The sequence below is a fragment of the Orbicella faveolata genome, unplaced genomic scaffold (assembly GCF_042242905.1).
Source record: "Orbicella faveolata isolate gen_17 unplaced genomic scaffold, um_ofav_v1 contig_4, whole genome shotgun sequence".
NCBI lineage: Eukaryota > Metazoa > Cnidaria > Anthozoa > Scleractinia > Merulinidae > Orbicella > Orbicella faveolata.
The window spans coordinates 2,004,379-2,022,500 of NW_028301569.1; the positions used below are offsets into that span (position 1 = coordinate 2,004,379).

Consider the following 18,122-nt stretch of genomic DNA (forward strand, 5'->3'; position numbering starts at 1 on the left):
TGTTATGCTCTACAACAAGGGAAAACACTCAACGTTCGTGGATAGTCCCGTGTGAACTGTATCTTTCACCTAACATATAGTCGACTTTAACGCTAACTAATCTGCGCATGCGTTTGGAGCAAATTGCTTTTGTTCTTGAGAGAATGGCACCACAAGGATGGCGTGGGATTTGCAAAACCATATATACATTTTTATCATGTTATCAAGGAAAGAAATGTAAATATGACAAGTTTTGCGTAATGCACTCGGGTACCTACTCCACCCAGCCCGCCTTCCCGCCAAGCTAATTGATTAATTGGAATTAACTAATTAAACAAACATTAAAGTTTACACCTCATGGCGTTAGTGTGTTAGTTGATTAGTGCCTTAGCGAAGTGCACCCTCCTAACCCATCCCAATAGTGCACTCTGCACTAAAAACCACCTCCATAGATCAATTTCTCGTGTTGAATTTGGTAAATATGCTAATTTTAAGAATTTGTTTCAAACTCATGAAACAAACTTGCCAATTTTAGCAAAGGAAGATGTGAATTCAACATGTACTTGGAATTGACCAATTTATAGAACACAGCTGATGATTTTAAATGAATTGTGTTTAAATTAATTACCATTTATTTTTTATCATTAATTTTAAAGCTAAAAACCCATAACATGACGATTTTGTTTTCTCTCAGCCTTCACCTTTGGTGTCAGATTCTCCATGTGTGATTTAGATGGTGTATTTTGTTCCTGAGGTGAACTTTCATGAACAATGTTACTGTTACTGATAGATGTAGATGACCTTACATTCTCTGAAAGGAGTGTCTTCCATGGTTCTACAGTTTTCCCCTGAATATCAGGCTGATTTTCTGTTTCTTGGTCACCTGATAAAAACACAGCTATCGGTGTATTGCTATTCCAGTTTACCCAAAGACTTTTACTAAGAGGATCTGTAGCTTTCTTCAAGTCTGGAAAAATCCCAAGGTCTTCCACATGATACTGAAGGCACAAACTGCTTCTTGTAAGAACTCCTTTGCTTTGTTGATTTTTTGCAAGGTTGGCACTGTAACATATTTGCACACCACACCTTTGGCATACATCTGATTCTGGCTTTGCTTGGTCCAGCTCTGTGTTTTCCAAATCTTGTCTATTATTGCATAACACACAACAGGAATGAGATTCTAGCAAAGACTTCAAATTCTGACAAAGCACTTTCTTATCAGTTTCTACATACTCAACTTGGACTGGAGCAGTTTTCAAAAAGTTATCCTTGTGAAGATCAGCTGTAGTGATCCATTTTTGACAAAACATCTTAGCCTCAGGACTAAGTTCATTACTCCTCCATGTACCACTCTCTTTATCCCAGAAATGCCTTCCTCCCAAATCTTTGTCATCTTGTGGTGAGACAAATGGCTGGTAAAACAAGTCCCCAGTAGATGACATTTGAAACACAGTAAAACCCTTTTGCGGATGAGAGGTGTGAGGCATGGTGCAGACACCTATGAGTGGTTGCGAAAGCCTTGAAGCAGATACTGGTGAGAATGTGAGGTCACTGCTAAGTCCTGTGTAATACCACTCATTATAGGATGACACCTGCAACAACAAAAACAACAAAATAGTTTCTTTAAAATCTCTGATTATTGAAAATCTGCAGGTAAAAGTACTATTTTTAGTAGTAATGTCACAGTCATAAAGTAATTTTTGTCTAGGTGATTCCTCTAATAAATTATATTAGATAATAATATAATTTAACTAATAATGTACAGTCCTAAGAAAATATGTGTGCTGATTGGTTAAAAATCGTGTTTCTATAACTTTGTGGAAACACAGAACTAGCATGAGCTGTTGACGTAATGATGGCACGAGCAAAGAGAATTTACATTTTGGTAATCAAAGTTAACAAGTTGTTTTCCTTTTCTTCGTCACAGTGTTTTCTAAAAGAAATAGAAAACATGTTCTGTGTTTCTATCGAGTTATAGAAACACTCGTGAAAGTTTGGGAGAATTCAAAAAAGCTGTGGAAACACTCGCCACAGCATTTCTCACTCTCCCAAACTTCCACTCGTGTTTCTATAACTCGATAGAAACAGGGTACATGTTTCCTATTTCTTAAATAGTGTTGCAGTACCACATAGTGAATAAGATCATCACTGAAAATGTTTTTAAGCATGCACCAACTTTGAAGAATTATGTACAGTCTGTTCATGCAACCAGTGGTCACTACTTATGGGAGAGTTTTTGAAATGCTAGTTGACTGAGAGAAAAAAAGGTTACTGGCATTTACAAAGTGGTCATTAAAGGGAAGTGGTTGTTGAGAGAGAGTTGGCTGTTGTATAATTTAAATTTCAAATTAATTTGCTCTATTTTGTGAAATCCAGAATATAATCAACTCAGTTGAATGGTAATTTACTTGTAAATAGAGTCAACAACTCAGAGCGTTTTGTAAACATTCAGACATCCCATCTGCGTGGTAGTGTTATTTCAGTCAGCATTGGGCTGTCAAAGGGATTTCATCACTCGAACACTATCACGTAAGAGACATTGTCTTAAAGTGTATGTGACACAATTTTTTTTCCGCTGATTCTGCTCGTTAATAATGATGGAAAAACGGTGGTAAAATTTTTAGATCGTGAGAATATTTTGAAACCCCTGTTTTTTTGTTCGAAATACGCGCTACTTTCATGTTGAAATTGTCCCAGAGATCGTGCAGCCAAAATGTCACATGATTTACGTCCATGACGTCACTGTGTTTGATAAACAAACCAATATAGCTGAAAGCAAAGGGAAACGTTTGAAGCATGGGGGTCGATATTGCGTGGCAAATCACTTGCACATTTGAAGCCACGTGCAAGAGAAATGACAAGGCGGCTTCCCGTGACAGCAATGTTATCAAACACTGTGACATCACAAACAAAATTTTCATCCTCAGTTTCCCGGGACACTTTTATAGGGAAATTGGCTGTATTTCGGCTGCAAAAAAATCATCCAAATTATTATTTTTTTGCACTTTCAAAACATTATTCATTCATTACTTAATTATATCAAGGAAGGAAAATACTTAAAAAGTTTTTTTGTGTCACATACACTTTAAGTGCACAGAACTGCTCTTTAGTTAACTTGGCAACATAAAACTGCATACCTTTATGTCACGTTCCTTGCCGTAACTGATAGGAATGCACAGCTAGCATTGTGTAATAGATACAAAGCTATGTATTATCAGGCCCATATCTGTAGCTGCATGTCCCTTTGTTCGTATAGCTCAAACTTGCTGTGAGCCGAACTATATTTATATTATCTGTGTCAGCTTTCCCACCTCACCCTTCCCCTATTCAATAAAGTTGGACTACAGGCTTGGGTGCACACCAGCTACTTAGTGGCGCACATAGCAGGCTGGGTGGGACCCTTACCCCACCTTAGCTTTTAGTTACTAGCCGGGTGTAGCATGCGCAACACTCGCTGGCTCATCCCCTAGTATTATTGCTAGCACCAGGTGTGGCATGCACCAAACTTGTCAGCTCATCCATCACCTGCAGGGTGTGTTGCTGCCACCCCTTTTACCATTTCTTTGCAGGGTGTGTTGCTGCCACCCTTAATTTATTCCCAGGGAGCACCCAACAACCGTAGTCCCATTTACTGCCAAACAATTGTGTAGTTCCTTGTGTGCAGTAGTACTTAACAAGCAAAGAAAGTTGTGAAAGTCTCTTCTTATTGTGTCATCAGCTATAAACTTTGCTCAAAGCTTTTACCGGACTGTCAAGTAAGCAACTTACCTTCCATGGGAGAGATGTTGACTGAGGTGGTAAACACTGTTGTTCCGTAGTAGGAGGGAATGACCCTCTTACTCGTACTTGGCTATCAGAATACTGAAAGCAGTGCGTCTGTCGATGATATGAGCCAGATACAACCAAGACTGTGTCACTACATTCAGGGATTACATTGTAAGCCACATTAATGAACTGAACTGGATCTTCATTATGATGTCTCCACTTTAGGACTGGGTGATGAAGAAATCGATCATCTAAAATCATGAGTGACTGATCCGTGCCTAATATATAGTGATGGGTATTTTGAGGGTGACGCTGAATGGCAGATATACATTCAAAGGAGTCAACTTCACTTGATGAGATGGAGAAGAATAATCTTTGGAATAACCTTTTAACCTGTACAATAACAATGAATGGCATTGTGGTGAGAGGTGTTTAGTGTTGCTTGACATGAGGCACATGAACTTTGACTGAAATTTTCAGCAAGTAGCTTCCCATAGATTTTAGACCTCAATTGCATGTGAGAGTTGCTGTGGCAAAGGACTAACTTTGTGTTGAGTTGAACAGAATAAAATACGTCTGAAACATTGAAAATCTACCAAGTTTCAAGTCAGTATTTTTTCACCAGGGATCCATATTCGCAGTCACCTGGTCATCTGTGACAACTAAAAAATCATAGGAACAACGAAAACAATAAGGAAACTTGTCCGCTGGACGACTTTAGTTTGACACTACTAGAAAAAAAAGAACAGTTCTTGAATTTTCTTACGAGTTCCCTACACTCTGACCACTTGTTATCTATTTGGACCTTGTAGAAAACAGCAAAAGATTTGCAGCTTTCTTTTGCGATAAAATCATCATTTTAGTCCGCCATCTTGAATGATCTGATGAATGAAATCATGACAGGCTCAATTTTCATTTTGTCAACTGCTGATGCCCTGTACTGCATCTGCATCCACGGAAAAACGTGGTGCGATCGCATCAACTGTTTTGGTCATTTTGATCAGGATGCCGTGTTAAGTAATGTTGACTCTTTGGAAAAACAAGCCAGATACAAGCAGGAAGAGCAAAAGCGTTCCTTTCAGCCTACATGGCAGTTGAAGAGGCCTTGGTTTTCATTTGCACCTAGTTTATCTGTGTTGGCTGACAGCTGCAACTACGGACATGATGTACTGGGAAACTGGTAACGTGAAAATACGAAAAAAGTAAACTTTCCATTTACATGCTGTTCTATTACAACCCCTACGATTTCACGGTAATGATTGTTTCCAGTAATGTGTCGTTGCTGTGATTCAGAAATAATGGAACCAAAAAACTGTTTGTCATGGACATCTTCAGCCTTGCTGAACAAAATCTATTTGATAAAAAAGTTTTTTTTTCTTTTCTAATTCTCAACAAAAAGATTAGCACTCCAATTATATATGAAACTAAAATGTTGTTTCGCCATATTGTATCCATCCCAAAGTGCATCACATGGTATGTGAATGGGCAAGTATGTCATCTGGCATACTTGCCCAGCTGACGACTTGGAGAAAAAACCAATATGGATCCCTGTTTCACATTACAGTTGTCATCAACTACAGACAGTGACTAAAAAAAACTATTGAAAAAGTCCATAACCTTCAAAATGAAGGAGACATGCATGATGTTCTGAAGGTTAATGTACTGGCTCTAGAAGAAGTACATTTAAATTTGCAATTCAAATCAAACCTATACCATTACTGAGGTTATGTATGTTGCTGTGTAAGTAATGCATAGTAGAATTACAACTGTTTCTTTTATTTGTTTTGTATCATTAAATAAATTAAAAAAATAAAAAATAAATAAAATCAAGACAAAATACTTGCAGAAAGAGCATTCAAAGACTCAAGTTCTTTAAGATGGCATCTATATCAGGCAAATGGCAAATGGCAAATGTACTAGGCAAAGATAAAATGTACCAGGCAAAGATAAAAAACAGTACCACTACTAATACATTGTGAAAAGAGAACAAGAAATAGGTTAGGTTCAAATTACTTACTCTGAAATCCAACAAATCCATTTCTTTGCCATCTGCCATTGCAACGCATCGAGGATTTGCAGCAAAGACACACTGGTACCATGGAAAAACATTACTCATAACATGGTTAGGTTGATGCACAGTCCTTAGTGAGTGCTCACATGACCAAAGATACACTCTGCCATTTTCTGTCACAGTGATGGCTTCTCCTGGGATATATGGGCTTACAGTAATGCACATGGCTTGCTTAGTGAGAGCTAATGTCTGAAGAGGCTTTAAGGAGATCTAAGAAGAAACAATGAATTCCTTCATACAATAAATTTTTTATCATAAATGGAATGATGGGACATAGGGCTGCAATAAGAATTTTTTCACAGATACTATGTCTACCTTGATACACTGGCCATGATAAGATTCATGATATAATGTGCAACAACTCTTGGACAAGCTACCAACAACAATTTGCCAATTTCTGCATGCTTTGCCCTCTGGATATCAGCCTTGTCACTGAATGGGCCACCCTGGCTAAATAAAGTTTACCTTTACCTTTACTTTGTTTGAGGATATTCAAGGTTGTAGAGCTAAAACCAAAGCATGTGTTTTGGTATAATTATTATAATTATACCAAAGCAAATGCTTTGGTTTTAGTTCTACAACCTTGAACATCCTCAAACAAAGTAGCAAAGCATGCAGAAATTGGCAAATTGTTGTTGGTAGCTTGTCTGAGTAGTTTGCAGTCATCCAAAGCCATCTTGAAGAAATCAAGTAAGATAAAAACAAGCAAAGAAGTGTAGGCTGTTTGTTGTTTTATAATGAATTGTGGTAATTATATCATAAAATATAACACATTCTTGGCTTCTAATAATAATAATAACAATAATAATAATAGTAATAATAGTAATAAGTATATGTAATCATACAGTTTTAACTTCAATTTGGAATTAATTGCATGAGTGAGTTTTTCAAAAAGCTGAAATTGCACGAGCCGCTTCGGTGAGTGCAATTTCACCAGAGTGTTTTTTCACAGTGTCTTACACAGCTTAAGCTTCTTCATTTGCTTTATGATATAGAGGTAATGTGACGAAAAACAATAAAACATGCTTTTTCTATATTTTACACTCTGATAAAACATGGGTTTTTGACCAATCAGAGCGTGCACAGGGTCCTATTATATTATAAACAGTAATAATGAGGACTTGTTACAGTTATTAAGGAAGGAAAATTTCTGCACTTGTTGATATCATCAGTTTTTATTGTGTTGTTAGTTATATGATGATAAAGAAGATATTGAGAAGCATTTTAAAAGAAATAAATGCTAGCATATAATGTTTTGACATCATCTTGCTTGCTTGTCCTGCAGTAGACTTTACTTTTCCCAATGTAATATGCCCCTGTAAATATAAACAAGTCACTGAATTGCAAAACCTTTTCCTGCTTGCTTATAGCCTTCCTGTGGACTTCGTTGTAACAAGACTCATAAATTGACACATAAACTATCAAAATCTTGATACCTTTGGAGGACTGTATTCAGAAAACAATAGCTTCAGGGTAGGCTCTCAGTTTCTCATCCCTCGTGGCTTCACCTTTGCTTGTGCCACAGTGCATGGGAGTTTCATGGATAATCCGCTCATCTCTGGATCAGGTGCTCTGAGTGAGAGCCCTGGCCAGGGACATTATGTTGTGATCTTGGACAAGAGAGTTTACTCTAACAGTGCCTCTCTCCACCCATGTGTTGTTATATAAATGGGTACCAGCTAATGTAATGCTGAAGGGTAACTCTGCTATGGACTAGCTTCCCATTCAAGAGGAAATAGGAATACTCCTAGTCACTTTGTGCTACATAGAAACTGGAGATAAGTGCCAGCCTGATGGGCTACTTGGCTTGCATGCAGACTTTCCCTTTACATAACCTGGAGGTGTACTTACCTTATCTCCTTCTCCAGATGCACTTGGACAGCTTTGGAAGAATGAGCAATGGTACTGTGATCTGATTCCCACAATAATGTTGCTACGACTGTATGAAGCAAAGTCAATCTGTTTTATCCTGTCTTGAACTACAAACTGCTGTTTCGAAAGCTCTGGCTTTAAAGGTGATGGATTGTATTTGGCATTTTCAAAATCTATGGACTCACAACACTGTGAGATGCATGAAAAGTTAAAAACCTCTAATCCAGAGCCACTTGGATACATCAAAAGGCCCTGGTGGTCTGTTCCTAAGGAGTTACAAGCCAAACTATTCCCCAAGAAAGTGTCATATTGGAATCTTGGGATTTCCAAGGCGTGGCTTTCTTGGAAGAGATTGTATAACAACACAGGAGAGATATCTGGTAAGGCACTGCTTAAATGCTTCACTACTTGGGCTGCGTTACTATTCTGGCTTTTGCGCGCCTGGCGAAAATTAGAGCACAGTTTGCATGAAGACCAGCATGAAGTCTCTTTCTGCTTCCACGGCATCGAGGAATTGGACTTGAACAAATCACAACTTTTCCAAGAGTGACAGATCATGTCATCATGTATAAGTTCTGCAATAGATGAGTACATGATATCAGGCCGATCGGCCGAAAAGTTCTCCACATGCACACCACACTTTCCGCCACTGATTTGCTCTTTACAGGAACGTCGAAGAAATTGATAATCATTTAAAGTTTCCTCCGGAACGGACGAAGAACGCTGGTTGGGCTCCAGGAAGGGTAAACTTAGTTGGTTTGCGGCTAGTCGTTGTAACTGCGAGTCGTCAGACTGATTGGAATGCAAAAGCAGCTTTTGAGCCTGATCTTCCATGTCTATGTTTAACGTTGAGGGACTACCATAGTCAACAAAAGACTGAGAAACATTCTCTTCACCACAGAAAGGAAAGTTATATCCTTGAAATGCGTTGGACCATGCCGCCATTTTGGTCTCCATTCTCGTCCCCATTAGCCCTTTTCGCTTCTCTTAGCCGGCGGGGCCTTGGCACGAGAAGGAAGGCTCTCTTTAGCGTTGCACTTTCGTCCTGCGTGGCAGACATGTCTGATACCTTTTGACCAATTGTATGTGTTGTTGTTTCTTCCAATGAAAATGCGTTGTGACCGTGTCCTCTGAGGTTATTTTACTAGGGGACGGGACGGTGTTTGTCAGGTGAAAGCTCGAAACTTATCGATTGTGACTTTTATCGTGAGGGTGTTTTACCGGATCTTTCTGCAGGTTCCGAAACACATTTACAGCTGCCTTTGAAGCTTAATATTGTCGGTAAGAAGCTTTGTGAAGTGTAGCGTATTGTATTATGTTGTTTGTAGTAATGGAGTGAGTAATTTCAAATGGTTCAAGTTTACGAAGCCATTTCGACATGTTCATCAGCAATCTAAGTATCGTTGATCGTGTTGCTTTCAAGCGGCACCTTCGCCACATGGCACTATCGCCAAATGGCACCAAATATATGTACAGCTTAGTTGGATAGAAAATGCTATAGAGCAAAGCAAAAACAGTAGTTTCGAAATAAAGTGCAGGATTGCAAGGATTGAAATTGGTCACAGTTCAAGAAATTTGAGTTTAGTTCCGGATGTCAAGAAATCGAGTTTACCATTCTTATGACAGTTCGAACTTTCGAGCCTTTATTTTGTGTGATATTTCTTTCCTTCTATCAGTATTGGGAATGATTTCTACCGATTTTAAAGTAAGCTTAAAGTAATCTCCTGGACACAATCATGAAAACAAATGTACAATACATTTCCCTGAATGTTCGCTACCAAGCACAGTCTCTAAAAATAAATTAAAATAGGTCACCATGCTTGCAAAAGAGATATGATGTACCAGTCTTACCCTATTTTGCCAGGTCTTATAAATAGTACTATTCATATATTTTATCACTCCACATTACATTTTGCGGTGGCTGGAAGGTACAGTTTTTTTTATGAACTTTGATAGGCATACATGACATTTTGAGCACAAGGAACAGCATAATAAACAACTTAGGCAAAAGAATCTAAATAATCCAAATGACATACAATCAAAGCGTTCCTCAAGTTGTTGGATTTTAAGGTCTTAATTTATGTCCACAAGTGATCATTTTGTTTTTGATGCTATTAAGTCTGCATACGAGCCAAGTGGCCCACCAGGCCAGAGCTTATCCCGGTTTCTGTAGCATGAAGCGACTAGGAGTATTTCTAGTCCCCCCTGGATGGGATGCTAGTCCATCGCAGGGTTACCCCCAGCATTAAGTTCGCTAGTACCCATTTATACACCTGGGTGGAGAGAGGCACTGTGAGAGTAAAGTGTCTTGCCCAAGGACACAACACAATGTCCCCGGCCTGGGCTCGAACCCTAACCGCTCGATCCGGAGACGAGCGCACTAACCATGAGGCCACTGCGCCTCCCACTTGATGCTATTGAATAAGTGTAAAATGGAGTTAGAGGGCACAGTCTTGGCTGGTTCAGAAACTATCTCACCACCCGCTCGCAGCGAGTTCAATATGGAAAGGAGTTATCATCCAGCCTTCCTCTCGACTTCGGTGTTCCTCAGGGTTCCTTGTTGGGGCCTCTATTATTTGTGATACACATAAACGATTCGCCTCAATGTTTACTCCACTCGTCGATTAGCATGTATGCGGATGACACTGTTATCTATTATTCTGGATCTGAGGTTAGCAACATCAGGGAAAATTTACAAGAAGACCTCAACCGTGTTGAGCAGTGGTTGGTGAACAGTAAGCTAATACTAAACCAGAGCAAAACCAAAGGGTTACTCTTTGGAACAAGACAACTGCTGCAAACCACCTCAGACTTTGTCCTGCAGATTCAAAGCAAGGACATAGAGAGAGTGACGAAGTTCACTTACCTTGGGACTATGCTCGATGAACAGCTTCACTGGAAAGAGCATATAGACACTACCGGTACTTGTAAAGAAGTTAATAAGCGTCTAGGACTTCTAGCACGCATACGATCTTGCCTCACTCTTAAAGCAGCGAAGTGTGTCTACAATACCCTTATTGAGCCAACCTTAAGTTATACTGACACTGCTTGGGGTGAACTGTCTGTTGGCTCCAGCAAAAGTCTGCAGCGGTTGCAAAACCGTGCTGCCCGTATCATTCTCAAGCGTGACTCTTCTAGAGATACTTTTAATGTTTTAGGGTGGACTGACTTAGAAACGAACTGTAAAATCCACAAATGTGTTTTAGTTTTTAAATGTTTGCATAACTTAGTTCCTCAGTATTTAAGTAACTATTTCATTAGCAACTACAATGTACATGCTTACAACACTTGAAGGAAGGCTGACCTCCATCTACCCAAACCCAAACTTAGCCTTGGCAAACGTACTTTTAGATTTTCTGGCACAGCCCTTTTTAATTCACTACCTTGTAAAATCCAACAAGCTGTATCACTCTCCTCTTTTAAAAATCTTGTCAAAGCCCATTTTATTTATAGCACCTAATTTATGATATCTATTGTTTTCCCTACCAGTTCATGCCTGTAACTCGTTTCAATTTTTTAAACTCTTTTTATATAACTATTTCAACTACTAGACATTAGTTTTTTTTTTTAACTCTATTTTCATAACTATTTTATACTATTAGATGTTTTATATTTTTAGAAATTGTATTTAGCAGGGCCCCTCCAGCCACTGTGCTGAATGGGCCACCCTGCATAAATAAAGTTTTACCTACCTACCTACCTACTTGAAAGGTTCGCAATATAGTGCTAAGGAATCACCAGTAAAGGTCAGGGTTGTTTGTCCTTCTTTTCTTCTTTTCCTCTTTTGTTGACTGGCTACCTTTAAGCTGTTTGTTATGAAGCAATGTTTTGTAGACACGCAGTGTATATAGTCATCATGTGAGGCTGCTTCAAGAAGTGCTCGCCTAGGGTTCCTTTTCTATGTGGCTGGTCCAATTAGTACATAATAGGGATACATGCCAATGCCTTGTCATGTCTTCATTAGGTGACATTGCCATTATCTCTTTGTGTCAGCTCTTGTGTGAGGAACATTGCCTTTCTTGTTATCTTCTGGAGAATTTATTCATGTTTTTGGATACTTGGGTTTTTTGTTTTTTTTAATGTAAAAACAATTAAAGAAGGGGAAAACGGTTTGTTTATCTACTCGTATTTTTGTTCTCAATGATGTCTTTTATCACTTGGTAAATATGATGTAGTTTTCACCAGCTAAACTTTGCCACTAGAGATTCAGTGTGTTCTGTTTTGGTTTCACTGTCAGTTGAAATAGACTTTAAAAACCTAGGTCTTGATAAGATAGTCATACTCTTGCAGTTGTTTCTGATTGAAATTTGTTTTCTTTTAAATTTCCCTTTTCTGAGGAACAGCTTTTAATCTTCAAGGCTGTATGTTTTTTTAAAACAGTCAGTCTAACGTAAAGTATAATTGCATTTTTGTGATTTTGTGTTCATTAACAATGCTTTGAATTTCTATCTTGCAGTAATGGATGATCATCATGGGTTGGATGAGGGAAAACATACACAAACCGAAGAAAGTCTTAGTAGAGAAGGGACTAGGGATGGTGAGCATCAGCTGTTACTATGATATGTATCAGTTGCCATGTGTTGATAACTTTTTTAGAGTTGTGTCTTGCCAAAATAATTCATTTTTTTGTTACCTGTACGTAAATGGGTCTTAATTGTAATGGCAGCACTTTCTCAAGAATTTTAGGGCTTATGTCCTAACTTATATTATGCTTCAATATCTGGTTAGCTTATGAGTTTTTTCTTGTACACTAAGTACTCCAGCAATACTAAGAAGAACATTGTAAACCAAATGTGTTAGAGAAAGCCAACTTATAGTTTTGGCTATTATTTTTCAAAACACATCTTCTTTGAACCTGGATAAATTAGCCAGTCTCTAATTTTAATTCCTTTTCATCCCTGCTATGAAGGCTTAAAATTTAGCACAGAGAGTGTTTAGTAATGCATAGCTTAATATCCCTGTGTATCCATTAAACTAGTCAACAACCCATTGTCCCCACTAGAAAAAAGTAATGTTTTTAAAACTGATATAAAATAAAATTCTCAGCTTACCAGTAGTTTGGGAGGTTCTGTGGTATATTATAACTTATAGGTCAAGGTATAGATGTATGGCAGTGGTACAAGCAATTTTTGCTGCATGTTACACAGAAGATATTTGCATATCATATGTAGCTACTTAAGCATTTGTTGCGTGCACATATTTTTTCTATTCTTTGTTGTGACTCTTATTTAAAACCCCAGAAGCTGTGGACAAGACAGCTAGTAGCAAGTTGAGCTTTCTCTGTGAGCAAATAACAACCTTAACTTTTGAAGTGCCATTTACAAAGTAACCAACAGCACTTTAATGACAAAACTGGTAAACCATACATGTACAATTGCCCCTACTGTATTCTACATGTATACTTACAGCCTGCAAAGCACTCACTTTCTTTCCTGCAATGGTTTGGGGCACAGCAAACATAAATGAATTAAGAGAGGTTGGGGAGTTGAGGAGGCAGAGTAAAGAAACTTTTGGATGCCGCAAAGCTCTTAGAATGAGCTTGACGGCTATTAATGCAGTGTTCGACACTAGCTTTCTTGCTTATTTGCCCTTTGGGTGACTATAGTTCTGTTTTTTTGGTTCCCCATGTGTCTTTTTAGTTGCATACCTAGTAGACTTTTGTTGCCCATTAGCACTCATGAGAAAATTTCAACTTGCAGAAATGCTCAACTTTTTTATAAACTTGCCTTCTTGTTTTGGTGTTGCAACAGTGATTCATTGGGTGATTACTCAGTCATAGAGCACATCCCTGACAAGATTTTAAACATCCACGAACTGTGCCCACACATTTTGATGAGACTCCACTTTTCTGACGAATAGACCCAGTGAAGCACTTTTACTGGTCAAATACGATGAACCAATTGTCATGAATGAAAACATAATTCATGCCCTGAAGCACATTATTATCATTAATATTATTGTTATTATTTTTGTTGTCATCGTTGTTGTTGTTTTTAATATTGCTTTTTTTATTTATTGTTATTATTAATAATTGTCTTTTTAACCATACATTAAGGAACTGCAAAAAGATGGCTCAGCCTGTACCTGTAGTACCCATTTTGTATTTGTAATCATAGAGTAATAAAACTGCTTCTCTGCCTCACCAGAGATCAGTCGGGGAGTAGCTTACAATCCTGACAACAGTGCTCCATTTCTTTTTGAGTCACAACAGTAAAACTTGTAGCCAAAATATTGCAGTACCATGCAATTTGTGTGGAAAGACTTTGACACAAAAGTTATTTCCAAATACTGTTGCAAAATGCATCTTTGAAAATTCAAGGAGGTTATAGTGTTTTGAGAACTAGGGATTAATGCTTTTTATGGTTCGCACGATCACTAATCAACCAGCCACTTTGATTTAGCAAGCTTTGGAGCAAGCTTCTCACAAAATTTGGGTTCATGGCTTGTTTCGGAAATGAGAGTCAATATGTAGAAACTTTCAGTGAATGTTAGAGTTGAGCTTACATGTCTTTGACTTAATACTTCCGAACTTCTGCTCAAATGATTTCCCCGAAACTTGGGCATGGTTTGTATTAAGTCAAAATAAGCTGGTTCCAGAAATTGAGTTAAAGTATGCCAGCAAAATTTTTTTTCACTGGTAGTGTTGCTGTCCAAAAAATGGGGTCCAGTCAAACACCAGTAAGAATAAAAATATTATCCCCAGTAAATGATATTAAGTAACATTATCACCGAGTGAAAGACACAATATTTCCCAAAATTTCTTAACCAACGCTTCAAAGCCCCAAAATTTATGTTGCAAACGTTGACAGGGGTGAGTGTGTCCAGAATAACTGCAGTGCCACCTTAATAATGATGAAATGGAATCAACAGAATAACCATGATAAGAATGGTGTTATCCTTTTGATACAATAACAAACAGTGGGGCTTGACTTTTCAAAATTACAGAAAAACTCAAATTGCATCCAGGGCCACCAGGTCATAATTTTCAAGCAACATACATTTAAATAGAAAGGAATTGTTAGCCAAATTAACTTTAACATTTCTCTGAAAAGAACATCCAGTGACATTTATAGGAATCACACTGGACAGAATGTCTTGTTTTCTAGTCATGAACGTTGACTTCGCAAAATGGCTTGGGTTAGAGCCTTGTTGCACCAGGCTTCTCGTACATGTGAAATAGACTCTCTCTTTCAGAAACAAAGAACAATGATTAAAACGTTCCTGTTAGGGAATGGCTTTCCTAAATCTGTGGCTTCTAATCTTGTGAGGTGTTTCAGACACAGTAGCTCGGAACCTAGAACATCTTATCCCAATAACAACAAGACTATAAGTTTAAGGATTTTAAATTCTAATGTGGGGTTTGGGACTGGCACTAGTTTTGCTAGCCTAATGATATAATTTTGAAAGCAGATGGGAGCTCCTCTGGGAGCCTGTCCAGGAATCCCCATCAATGTCCTAGACCAAAAATGACATGTACTTTATTACTTCATCTCATACTGGAAGTAAGTGATGTCTGAACAGTTCATTGAAGTGCCTTGAAACCAGAACCAGAGTATTAACAATATTACAAACAACACAACAAAGAAAGTACAGGATGCAAAACAGAGCACAGTGATGCATACCCAAATGCAAGTTAATTTTGAAACCAAATTGAAAATTGCTATGTAGAATGAGACGGGTAACTGCAATCACAACTGGTGGTTTGCTATTTGCATGAAAAATTAGCAGACATTAAGTTGAAGGAAGTGAGTTTATAGAGAAATCCATTTGCATCATATTAATCAAAAACTGTTTTTCTTATTTAGGTATAGAAATACAGTATGTTAAAAAGTAGTTTCTTAGAAATCGATTTTGAAATAAAAACTAGCGCTAAAAAGTCACGACGTTTCGACCTCTCCGAGGTCATTTTCAAGTGAGTGAAATTTTCTAAATTAGCATATAGCCATAAATATGTTAAAAACAAGTTATAATAGATAAAAATGTGGCGAACGCTAAAATGTGACAAAATGTGAAAAAGTGTTAAAAATATACAATGGAAAAATAAAATAATCTTAGCAAGAATTGCTCTAAACAAATAATTTGGCACGAATTGAATCGCACTGTTTGTTTAGCGTTGGTTTCAGTTCTTTGATAAAAAAAAAAAAAACATTTCAAAAATAAGGCAGTAAAATTTGTTCTGACACTTTCTTAAGATTCGAAAACTCTGTGCGATGTCTTCTGGCTCCATATCGTGCTGCTCTCTGAGGTGGTTTCCGATTGCCGATCCTTTGTGTTCTACAATGCGTTGGTGTAGGTGTCGGCAGGTGTAATCGACATAGCCTGCATCACACCATAGTTGGTAGTATGATCACACAGGCCACACTGCAATGAATACACCACGCATTGTTGACTTACAAGAGACTGCTTGTCTTCCCCGACCTTAATTTCATCCTTGATCTTTCTACTTGTGTAAACTGGGCTAATATCTGCGTTAATCTTCTGACTGAGGTCAGCCAGCTGTTTACGTATTCTACGTTTGCAGATTTCTGGTCCTTGTAGGGCAACACGCTTCTGACTGGGGCTTCTCTTTTATCAGCCACTCGGGTATGTGAGTAAAGGTAAAGAATCCGATCCCACCGATGCGTCGGCCGACACATCACCGACGCGTTGGTCGACACACCACCGACACATGGTTGACTGCACAAGGTCGTCAGGAGAGCGCAGTCGGGAGAAGATCTCTTTAAGGCGTTCACATTCCTCATGACAAAACTTCCACTTTCAAATACAGTATGCATATTTATAATTTAAATTATAATAATATTACTGTTGTACTTTAGATTATAATTCCAAAGCTCTTTTTAAAGACTGATTTCAGTTTCATTATGTAGTTTGGTGCTTTGGGCCCAAAACAGCAGCCTGAAAACGGTCCTTGTAAGTTGGCAAGCCCTCGAGTAGCCAGGAAGTTTCAAGAAATGGTCCCTAAAGAAGCAAAGGGCCGACTTCAGACACAACTTAAAGCTAGTTTCAATTAGTCCAGCAAATTTATTTGACTTTCCGTAGGAGGAAGGTAAATTCCTAAAGGTAAACATGAAACGAATTACTACAAATAACTAACCGAAGACGGCAGAAAACTAAGAGGAAAATACAAACAGACGATAAACTAAACGGCTTACCAAAATGCTGGCAACGGAGTTCAGGGAACCAAGAAGATACAAGTGTACCAGACGATAAACTAGCACTAAATGAACATGAAAGGATAACACAAATATATACGCAACGAAATTTACATACGACGCGAGAAAAAAAGCATGCAGAATGTGAAAAAATACATTAACATACGGAACAAAAAAGGACACAAAGAAAACACGAAATAGCCGTAACAGGTCCCTTCACAGAAAGTGTCAGTTTTCCACAATATTGTTGTGTCTATTAATGAAGTAAATCCCTCTCCATATTTTTAATAGCCTGGCCAAACCATACCTGGAGGCATTAGATGATATGATCGATGAGGAGGAGGGGGAGTTAGAAGAAGACGAAGAAGAAGAAGAAGAAGAAGAAGAAGAAGAAGGACAAGAGGATCAAGAAGAACAAGAGGAAGGGCAAGAAGAACAAGACGATGATGAAGACCTCTACAGAAAGTTAATAGAGGATGAGTTTATTGACAGTGATGTAGAATAATCAGTATTTTGTAGATTCAGTTTTTAAATTTTTATCAATATTTCTTTCACAAATGTATTAATAAGTAGTAATTAAGTAAATAGAGGATGAGTGTGAAATTGTTTTGATTGTTCTACATTTACAACAGCTTATTCAAATTAGCCCAAGCTCAAAGGCTGAAGAAAATATGTCATTACTTTTTTTTTACTAAATGAACCACAAATCACTGTGTTGTCGGTGAATAGTTTGTTGGATCTAGATTTAAGGGACAAAAGCGTGACAGAGCTTTTCATCTTTGTAATAAGAACCCAGTCACAGTCGTGCATGACTAACTGTGGCCACCTTCCTTGGTTTAAATAAGCTAATCAAAATGCGTGAACTAGGTATGGTGAAAATATCAAGCATCATGTAACCTGTTGGTCAGTCGACAACTCCTCCTCTCACATTTCTTTTCATAATTTTGGATTTGCCAGGTTTGAATGGAAGCCATAAGAAAGTTGTTGAAAACATGTCAAAAAATGATGAAAAAAAATTAGTTTGGTGGCCTGTGTTAGAAGTGCACCACTGTAAATACAATGATAAGTATTATATTAGTATGTCCAAAAGGCATTTACCTGTCAAAAATAGAATTTCTCAAACTAATTCTAACTTTGGTTATTTTGCCTTTGTAACAATACAAATCTCAAGATTATAGTGGTTTTACAACACAGGCTAAAAACAGGCCCTAAAATATAATTTTCGAAAATGGATAAAGCAACGGTTTGTATCATCCGTGAGCATTGCAGGTAATTCAAGCCAA

At 37.9% G+C, this 18,122-nt stretch overlaps 1 protein-coding gene and 1 long non-coding RNA gene across 4 annotated transcripts in view; one reads left to right on the forward strand and one right to left on the reverse strand.

Annotated features, from left to right (window-relative positions):
* Positions 1 to 588: 588 nt before the first annotated feature.
* LOC110055361 (uncharacterized) lies at positions 589 to 8,718 on the reverse strand. Its single transcript, XM_020761746.2, has 4 exons — positions 7,667 to 8,718; positions 5,762 to 6,025; positions 3,748 to 4,137; positions 589 to 1,571 (listed from the first exon to the last, which is right to left on the reverse strand). The coding sequence occupies exons 1-4, from the start codon at positions 8,654 to 8,656 to the stop codon at positions 636 to 638; spliced, it is 2,580 nt and encodes an 859-aa protein (XP_020617405.1). The 5' UTR covers positions 8,657 to 8,718; the 3' UTR covers positions 589 to 635.
* A 98-nt stretch (positions 8,719 to 8,816) lies between these two features.
* LOC149100901 (uncharacterized) overlaps positions 8,817 to 18,122 on the forward strand; it is a 9,470-nt gene continuing 164 nt past the window's right edge. The window contains exons 1-3 of one of the 3 annotated variants that reach the window (XR_016203116.1): positions 8,821 to 8,968; positions 12,144 to 12,224; positions 16,555 to 18,122. The exon at positions 16,555 to 18,122 is cut by the window's right edge and continues 164 nt beyond it. This is a non-coding gene — a long non-coding RNA (uncharacterized LOC149100901). Of the gene's footprint in view, positions 8,969 to 12,143; positions 12,225 to 16,554 lie in introns of all 3 variants that reach the window. The other 2 variants (XR_016203117.1, XR_016203118.1) reach the window with 2 other exon arrangements.